General features: G+C 40.7%; 1 protein-coding gene across 1 annotated transcript in view; it reads right to left on the reverse strand.

Moving 5' to 3' along the window:
• The window catches only part of E2F1 (E2F transcription factor 1), a 204,470-nt gene extending 194,140 nt beyond the window's left edge, over positions 1-10,330 (reverse strand). The window contains exon 1 of the mRNA XM_044090573.1: positions 9,421-10,330. Coding sequence (XP_043946508.1) covers positions 9,421-9,630 — 210 coding nt within the window. The 5' untranslated portion in view covers positions 9,631-10,330. The remainder of the gene's footprint in view (positions 1-9,420) is intronic.
• Positions 10,331-10,726: the final 396 nt, after the last annotated feature.

Consider the following 10,726-nt stretch of genomic DNA (forward strand, 5'->3'; position numbering starts at 1 on the left):
ACCAGAAGTAAAATAATTAATAAAGTTGAAATAAATGTTAAAACAGCCAGAAATGCAGTGTTAACTCATTATCACATGCCAGAACAGGGCTGCTGTCTGTAGCCTCCAACCACTATAAAAAAAACATAAGAGGCTGATTCAACTCAGGAAAAAAAATGCCCACAAGACATACATCAACTTCTTACTACATCTTATGCAACAATAAATATCTTGTGTATTGCAGAAAGAAACCTTGGAGTGAAAAAAAAAAAAAAAACACACACACAATAGCCTGACAGGGTTTATCACAAGTATGGAAACTACCTTGTAGGAAATTCCTCAACTCCATAAGTCCAAAACAGACTTAATCCAATATCATATGTCACAACCCCCCACCCCAAATACAAACAATGCAGTATACTGGGGTCCTGCTATTAGGTTCTCGCCTAACTTCACACCTTGTCTACTTTGACTGCCCCAACACTTTATACTGAGAAATTCATCTATACAGTTATCCTGTTAGGTTTCAAACAGTAACTGAAGAGGCCAGTCTAACAATGATTAGTGGGACTGCAAATACTGGCATGACAGAGAAATCAAAAGGCTCTGTGCTTGCAGGATTATCATCCAAGCCTAATCTCTCAAAAACACACTATAGAGCTCCTAACATACTGTATTGCATGACCACTGTAGTTGGGAAATTTCCTGTGGCAGTCAAGAATAGACATTTTTATCAGGTCAGTGCAGCAAAGCATTTTTTTCTGTGAAGTTTGGTTTGAGAACATTCCAGTTGCAGTTGTGACAAAAATGTATTTAAGAGCAAGAAGATAACACAAACAGAAATGCATACAACATCCTGTATGGCAAAGGTAATAAAAATACATGTCAATTTTTCATGATAATTCGGGGAAAAAGAAACTGCACTTTGTGTTCAGAGAGGCAGAAACACTACACTTTAATGGACGCCAGTCCTTGAAAGAGGAGCAGACCACCTTTACATGTACTGACTATTCATGAAGTGCAAAAGAATTCCTCCCAATTCTGTCCCCTAGGAAATTTACCTCCTCAGCAATATTAATCACTTCCATGTAATTAACACTACAAGCGACATCATAAACTACTTTCAAAGGGTAACCACCTTATTGCATAGTGGGCAACAGTGACTCCCCACCACATTTGTTGGCATACCACACAGATACTATGCCAGAATAAAACAGAAACAAACCCCTTAACAGTCAATCTAGCTAATGTCTGAAGGCCTGGTAGGCCTGATGCTGTTCTCATCATAAGAGCATTTATATACAGCCTAGACTGTTTGAGCAACTACAGACCTGCACGATAAAGCAATCCACTGTGCTACCCTCTGACTCATGAAGGACTGTTATCAACATGGCCTACAAAGCTGGATCATGGTACTGCCAATCAAAAACAGATTACAAGAATTCTCTTCTTGCACACACTGGGTCCCCAGTCATGGCATTAAGTGGACTCAACTCCTGATGCAAAGGAAAATGCTGAAGTTTTACTGTAACATTCTTATGTGAAGCTTGAAAGGAAACTAGACAGCCATGTGGCTTACAGTCTATGTTTGTGGCATCAAAATCAGCAGAAAAGTCTCTGATCCAAAAATATATTCTTGGTCACATCAAAGCAAGCAATCTGTAGCCTAAGATCAAAATTAAAGTCACATCACAACATAAGAGACAAGATTTGCAGGTAAATACTATTCTTAACTCTCATAACAAAACAGCGTTTACAAAAGAATGTGGTTAATCATTACGAATGGCAATTGTACCAATTGTGTACACATGATTTATGCTACTCAACATTTTACAAATAAACACGATTTACTAGCTGCATCCAATTACAGTACATGGTAAATGGTACAGTAAAATTGTAGGATTCTGAAATACATTTTCTGGCACTTATGGTAAAGCTAAGGAACCCCCTGCAGAGCTACCAGATCTAAAGCAGGCATCCCTGAAGGTCCAACATTTATTCTATCATGAGCAAAAAAAAAAATACTATTACCTTCAAAGTATTAAAATTACTCACAATGTTCCTCTCCTAGAATAGCGTATTTGTGCTTTATGCCATCAGACCTCCTTCATAAAAACTAGAGGTGAGAGGCTTCACAAAAGTAGCCTTAGCTCCTTAGAACTCCCTTCTAAAAGGCATGAGGAAAAAAATGTAATAAATTCAAACTATATCAACATCTAAAGAACAAATATAACTATACCTATACTGACGACGGTTAAAATGTAAAACTAGAGCAGTTCACACAAAAAATAACATGGTTAAAACAGCTACCTCAACATAACTTTCAGAAGATTTACAGTACTGCATAGGCACACTTTCCTGTTGTAATGTGTTTCACTTTTTCCCCACTTATTTAAATTTATCTGCATCACTTGCAACTGTTTTGTTGCAACATATATGGTTTGCTATTATGTGGTTGAGGGTTTAGAAGCCTGACCACCAGAAACAGAATACTGACTATACAACATGCTGCCCACAACCTCGAATCCACAAAATATCCACTTTCCAACACTTTCAGGACCAGCTTCCAAGCCTTGAACACATAATTGTAAACCATATATTACACCTAGCAGATGCAGTCTATCTCAACAGTATAAATGTCCCAGATCATGGCTGGAAAGGGGTCTGTGGACTAGCCTACCTACTAGGTTAATACCATGAATGAACGAACGAATGAATGACACTAGGCCAAAGTGCCTCTTTTTCATGGCAGTCTCAGAGTACTGGTTTATTAAAAGGGGACAGATGGATGAAGGGCATTAGGTTAAATTGAGAAACTCAAAAGGGTGAATTTCATTGTTTAAGAACAGATACATTTTTTAAATTGCCGACTGGCTGGCAATAGCTGAAATGTATCCCAAAGTTCTGGCAAGTCTGCCAAAAGGCAAAAGTCTGACACAGATAGTCAAATTACTGCAGTTTTGGGTCTTCCAAGACCATGCATGTAAAACCAGAAGTATAACCTGACCAGCATCCCATATAGAGTCATAGGGCATTAACTCTTATGTTTCTAAACTCTTATACCAGGGAGGATACACCTCAACCACAGTTTGCTACTGGCATAGCCCTCTCTCTCAGCTACCGGCACAGCCCTCTCACTCAGCTACCGGGGGTTCAATACAGGTGTGAGCCACATCTTTTAACTGCTCTGTTACCATCGGTTCCACTCAGACCGGCCAACCTCTTAACACACGAAATATGGACAAGGCCAAAAATAATGGATGGATGGACAAAGGCCCAAAATCAGGGACAGATTTTAAATATTGCTTTTATAAACTTAGAAAGTTAATATAATAGTACATTTTTTATGTGTGTACATTTTCTAAAAAATATGAATTCTGAAAGTTAAACGTCTGTCATTATTTAGTGATAACAATACGCAACGATTTGCCAGAAAAACACAAATTGTATAAGGTACAGACCAAAAAGGTAAGGCAAAAATACGGACTTTCTGCAAAATTCTTGACAGATGAAAGGTACGGGAGAAGTATGGTTCCACTCCCCTCACCAAATAAGCCACAATAGGGCTGTTGGGGCCCAAATGCAGTACTCTTCATTTATCTGCAATGAACCTCTTACTACTAACTTTATGCCCATTTTGTCAGGCTTTCCAATGCTTTCTTCAGAATCCCTTACCCCCTATTTTTCCACTGCTTTACATATTCTTGTCATATGTAACAAGATTAAGCCTCTGGAACCAGAAGGGGCTCCTGCAGGACATTATGAATCATGTCCCATATTCCTTATATCCTCCCTCATCTGCCCTATTCCTCAGCCCTAACCAGAAATCCAATAGTCAGTCTTAGTACCACCCCCTCAACCTGCAGCTTTACTAGCAGCTGTCTGTGTGGGAGTCAGAGGCCTTGCTGATGTACAGATAGAACAAGCATATCAGCAATCCCATCAGATTCTCCTGCAACCCTCGGCAGGTTCTGAGCATAGATAGAGTAAATTTGAAGAGCCTGACATCACCACCATGATAAAAAAAAAAAATCAGCCCTCACTGTAGTGATATACTTGTCCCAACTGAAATCCAGGACTTACAATGTTCAATATACTGACATCTTGGAGTGCACACTAGCACTTTCTTAAATGCAAATGGCAGAAAATGTTCTGCTAACTGAACACACGACCATGAGTGGCCAGAGTTAGCTACATGTAGCTTTTTGGAAGACTTGCATTCCATTAATGTAAAAACACAGTGTGTCGGATTCCACTAAGCTACCAAACAGGACATTAACCTTTTTGTCCAGTTGTTGGTTTTATGGGCATTCTAAAGTAGTGATGAGACTGAGTGAAGGAAATGAGGGATGAAAGTATCCGCACAGTTGTTTGTGTTAAGTGCAGGAGATAGTCGAGTCATGTGGCCGAGAATGAGCAACTGATTTATACAGGATCAGAATGTTTGGGGATTTTATGTTCCAAGTCAGTACAGTATTTTCTAATCTAACTTAAATTTGTACACTCAAAAAAGTCCAAACAGCCACTTGCGTAAATGAGACGCAGGAGCAACAAATAAATAGAATTATACACACAGCAGCATCCAGTGTAACAGCCAACAGCAATGAAAAGTCAGACCACTGCTGAAATATCCAAAAGCAGGTTTAATAGTAGAACTGGTAAAAGCAGAAAGCGCTAACCAAAGTAACTGTTTTTACCAGTTGTTCTACTATTCAACCTGCTTTTGGATATTTCAGCAGTGGTGTCTGACGCTGTTGCCGTTGGCTGTTATGCCGGATGGTGCTGTGTGTATAACTTAAATTTGTGTTTGTTTGGTTTCATAAGGTGTTCTGTAGTTTGAGAGGTGGTCAAGAGAGCCAGAGACCCTTCGTGTTGGCCTGGACTTCAGAGAAGTAGATATCAAACAGGAGAGGACCCAGGAACAAATCCTGTGGGACTCCAGTCGTGACTGGTCGGCAGTCTGACTTGGAGTTAGCTACTTTCACACTCTGGGTTCTGTGAGCCAGTTTACAACCCACCTAGTGATATAGGGGTTGATGCCTAGCTTTGTGAGTGTTTCTATGATTCTTGAGTGGGGAATGGTATCAAAGGCCTTGGCCACATCAAAGTAGGCTGTAAGAACCACCTTGCCTTTATCCACAGCTCTGGTGACTGACTCAAAGTAGTCGACCAAGTTGAGCAGGCATGATCTACCCTTCACAAAATCAAACTGTGTAGGATCCAGAGTTTGGAGATTCCCTATATCCTTGTTTATTAGGTCCATGATGATGCGTTCCATAGCTCTGCATATCAGACTCATCATGCTAATGGCGAGATAATTCCCAGGGTCTGCAGTCTCTCCTCCTTTATCGAGAGGGATGACTGTAGCAGTGCGCCATTTAGTAGGGACAAAGCCAGAGGTGAGGCTGTAATTGAACAGGGCACACAGGTGAGGTGCCAGTTCACTCTGTAGTTCATGTAGAACACAGCCAGAGATATTGTCAGGTCCCATAGAAACTGTATTCTTGGCCTTGGACAGTGCTGTTTTAACCTGTGCCGCAATAATACTGGGTGTCTGGCAATCTACTATCGCCCCAATAGCCTGATGAGTCTGATATGCAAAGCTATGGAATGCATCATCATGGTCTTTGATACCATATCCCACTCATGAATAATAGAAAAACACACTAAGCTAGGCATCAACCCCTATATCACTAGGTGGTTTGCAAACTGGCTCACAGGTAGAACCCACAGTGTGAAAGTAAATGACTCCAAGTCAGACTGCCGACCAGTCACAAGTGGAGTCCCACAGGGTTCGGTCCTGGGTCCTCTTCTGTTTGGTATCTACTTCTCTGAAGTCCAGGCCAACACAAAGGGACTCTGGCTGACAAAGTTCACTGACAATTGCAAGTTGGGAGCTATTATTAACTCCCCAAGTGATGTTGACATCCTACAGAAAGGCCTCACAGAGACCAAGGACTAGTGTCAGAACCATGGCCTTAAGTTCAATGCCAAAAAATGTGTCGTCACCCCTTTGGGAAAAACCTGGTTCCCTGAATTACCACTTCGATGGTAGTCCACTGAACAAAGAAGGCGTTATAAGAGATCTGGGAACACAGGTTGACAGCAACCTCTCTTTTGACCACCAAATTGCTACTGAATGGATCAGTTAATTAAGACTGAGACAGGATAGGCTATGGAGTGGACTGCGAGTTTATGGAAGTGGGGTGGAAGGCGGTGGGAATGATATTAAGAGAGAAAGGGATGTTTGTGCTGTTTTTGTGGGGGAAGAGAGAGGTTGTCAGATGGATACATGAGATTTTTGAATAGACTCAGTGAAGAGAGTATTGAGAAGGGAGGCAGTTTCCTTGGGAGAATCATTTGGGAAGGGCCTGGGGGTGGTATGATTACCTGGGTACAGTATTTTGTTGATGGAGTTCTCTCTCAACGCTTTCCTTTCTCTGTCCTTAAGTCCGTCCACTGCATTCCCCACTGGGCCTCCTTTCCAATACGACTTCATCTACATACTATCCCCTTCTATAGCATGAAGTTCCACTCAGTACTTTACTTTTTGGTTTTTTTTTTTAGCCAGGCTGAGAAAAGATGGGCAGGAGAGTATGTCCATCCCTCCCTTCATTCTCTGTTAACTAACATATAACAGAAGTCTTTGTTCCCAGTCTCTTCCCTTTTTCAAAGCAACCTTTCAATTTACAGCGTAGCTACTGTTCTGCTAAATTTCTTGGAATGTGCATCTTTTACCATCTCATTACCTCTCGTCTCTTGTGTCCCTGCCATATCACAAGCCACACATTCCTATGTAGCCACACCAACCTTCTTTTTTTTCACTTTTTACATCCCTTTGCTCACACTCTAGCCCACACTCCTCAAGCTCTTAAGACTCCACCCAAAATCCATTCCCATAGCTTTATTCCTCCCAACCATCACCAGTCCCCCAAAATCTTTGACACTCTCCACCAGTTCATTATAATCCCACAACACTGCCTTTCTCCTTGCATTCTTACCCTCGACTTCAAAACCACACAATGATGCTTTCAGTGGTGGTTAATGGTGCCTTCACCTGGACATCTTATCCCATCCACCACTTTGGTTACAAGTACATTCAAAATTCTATCCCATCTGGTACAGTCCTGCATCAGTTATCAAACTCCTCAGTATAACTTCACGGTCTTCCCTACCATGAAGCTTGGAATTTCACAAACTGCACACGGCATACTCAGATCTCCAATGTCTATAGCTCCCATTACATAGAGACACCCTGACACCCCGACACACACACACACACACACACACACACACACACCCGACACACCGACACACACAGACACACCGACACACACCGACACACACAGACACACACCGACACACACAGACACACACCGACACACACCGACACACACCTCATTCTCAAGTGCAGTTTCACATTCTCTTCCATGATATATTTGGAGGCCAATACAGAGAAGGAATCTACTGGTTATTCCCCCTCCCCCACAACTGTACCTTATAGACATGGGCACTAGTTTAGAGCGTGTTCCTGCCCATTTCCTACTCTTCTCTGATCTTGCTACTGATGCTTTCTTTGTATGCCTTGACCTAAAAGATAATAAAAGGAGAGTTTCCCATTCAATTTTTTTTTCTTCATCACCTTATCTTGTTGTAGCCTCTCTTAACTAAACAGACACCTCCCATCTCTCTCTAAGCACGCCAGCATCTCACCTTATCATGCTTCCTTTTCTTACATACGTTCACTCCCCGGCTTACTATTTCTTTAAAGAATCCACATATTTCTTCTACTCCTTCTCCTTAGTCGTACTTTTCACCAAGTTTCCCAATGCAGTCTACAGTCTGCCCTAGCTGTTCTTCCCCCCCCCCCCCCCATGCCCCAAGGACTGTTACCAACACTGGGATTCTCTGTAATACATTTCCTCAAATTCTCTGCCAAACATATCAAGGATAATAGTTTTCCTGACCATCTCCACTGTATGCTGAAGCCATTCTGCTCCATATCCTTTCTTACACAGAATGTGTGTGCATATCCCAGTTTTAACAAGGGTGGGCATTATGGTTGTAAACAGAACTTCCTTCTGCGAGTAACAATAGCAGCTCTTCAGCACACATCCCAGATAGGCTATAAAAGTTGCCAGCTGGGGGTGCAAAAAAAACAAGTGTCTTTGAAGAACTGCCTGTCACACACAACTGTAGGAGTAGGACAGACAGCCATGCTGCACATAGCTCTCAAGTCCAGATTTTCACTGCATATTTTTATGTTCCTCAAAAAAAATCTTTGGTTTTCTGGAAAATCATTGAGGACTCAAATTGCTAAAGAATTACATACATTTCAGTTATATCTTTCAGAAAATGCATAGAAATGCAAAAACCTATCATTCTAGAAACTAAGTTAAAGGAGCAATATTTAAAAATCTGTCACTATTTTGGGCCTTTGTCCCCCATTCACTTATGCCATTTTACAGATCTTTCAAGATAAAAGGTTGAGAGCTATGACATTGTTGCAGCAAAAGTCTACCAGATCTACAAGTAACAGATACCCTGCACCCAATAAACTATATATTGGTACAATATACACTAAAAATAAGCTGTCACATGTAACTGCTTGTTCTTTTCATTCTACATACCCCACTCTCTTGACAAGGTTGCATTCTACATGCAAAGCAACATTAGGGCTGTACAACACCAACAGCACTTGCCAAAAAAAAAGCAGCTTTTTCTTACTGTTAGTCTTAAAAAGTGCACATGCACACACACTAATATTATATTTATATATATATATATATATATATATATATATATATATATATATATATATATATATACACACACACACACACACACACACACACACACATACGCAATTAACTGCATTAAAAAAATTACATCAAAATTATATACTTCACAAAAGAAAAAAAGTGTTTTAATTCAGTTTCCTAAAGTTAAGCAATCTTACAGACTTTCTCACTGAGGAGTTTCCCTACTAGTTTGGATTATCACCCCAGCCCTAGTCAGAGTGAATACCACACCAGCTCTATCCTGAAAAGAGGCCCTGTCTAATATGACAAGCCCAATCTACAAACATAAAACACATATGTCAATAAGTACAATACTTTCCCACTCATCAAATAATATCACTAATGACACTGAAGAGGGCTGAACCTAGAAATGAGCACTAAATGCAGATACATTTCACGCGTATAAAAATGTTAAAAACTTTTAGGAAAATGAAAAAGGCAACAAAAGCGATAAGCCAATATCTATAGCTAGCACTTAATGTAATGCTTGTAGTCTATGTGCGATGTGTAGTAGTTTAAAAACTTAATAAATATGGCCTAGCTCAAACTTTAACACGCACGACTACTGCGTAAACTAAGTGCAGCCTGTCTATATCTAACTCTATCCATTTTCAGCTAGAAATGCTACACAAATGTTTACCGGAGGTCGTCCCAAAGTCGGCCTCTGTCCCACATTAGCAGAGTTTTGCGGCGTGGCAAATAGCAGGATCTCTGTCTCATGGGACGTGGTTGGTTCGTCCACATTATCTGGAGTTGAAATAATGACAATCTGTTGCTCTACCACATTCAAAGTGCCAGTCCCTAGTATTGACTGCAGGTCCGTGATAGTACCAACTGGATGCTGATCCATAATCTGGCACCCAAAAGCCAGACGTTCAAAATTAATAGCAAACACACTTTCTATCAATCAGTTGTCACTTGTCGCATCATCGTTCTTATGTCAGGTATGAAAAAGATTTCACCCGGATCAGAAAAGAGCAAATGTATTGTCCTTCTAACGACAGGAAACTTCTGAAAAATGCACGCATCTGATTCTTTCCTAGAAGATCCATGTACAAAACAGTGGTAATCAGGCTTTCGCGGGGAGTAATCAACTGTTTTTCTGAAACGTACCGTGACGCATACTGACACCGTGTCAGCACAGATCCAGCATTCGTGAACAATGGGCAGAAAGAAAACAAGTAAGAGATGATCAATCATGAACGAAGCATACAAGCAGTCTTTATGAAATTAAAACGAAACACAGCAATATAAACTAAGTCTTGAAGTGTTTGCAGAATGTAACGCAAAATAATAATGCAGCAACAACTCCACCACGTATATCGCTTGGTCTGCATTCCTAACTTGTACTCCCACACAGATCACTTGTAAATTGCAGCTCCTAAACGGCACACATATAAAAACTTCCTAATCAAAATCATTTCCCCGGACTCGCTGCATATATAATCGATCAGATCTGAGAAATATAGCAGCAGCAATGCCACCTACACAACTAACTTCATGCCGGTTATTCACTTCAGCACATACCACCAAGGCGACCCCTTGTTTTTGTTATTGTTTCACAGCTGATACAGGAAAAAAAAGACAGCTTTACGCGCCAAATCCTTTTTGCCGCGAAATCTGCACGTGTCCTACTCTCTTACACCAGATTGGTCAAAATAAGCGTTCTACGTCCAAACGCCAAACATACAGCTTTTCATTGGTTATCATAGCCTGTATTGCTCTTCAACTGTCAAGAAAAAGAGTTTGTGGGAGGAGCTAGAGGGGGCAGGTTTGATTGATTGTAATGTGAGCAAAAATATTACGTTTTCTTGAGTTTGTACATTCAATGTGATTGGCCAGTTTGACGAATGGACTTACACGTCTACAATTTATATCTTAGTGGCTGGCTTTATCACCTCATCGTCATTCGTTATTTTGTTTTATATTGTTAATAGATGTGTTTT

The sequence above is a fragment of the Protopterus annectens genome, chromosome 12.part0, assembly GCF_019279795.1.
Source record: "Protopterus annectens isolate FY-2018-M chromosome 12.part0, PAN1.0, whole genome shotgun sequence".
In the NCBI taxonomy this organism is placed as follows: Eukaryota; Metazoa; Chordata; order Ceratodontiformes; family Protopteridae; genus Protopterus; species Protopterus annectens.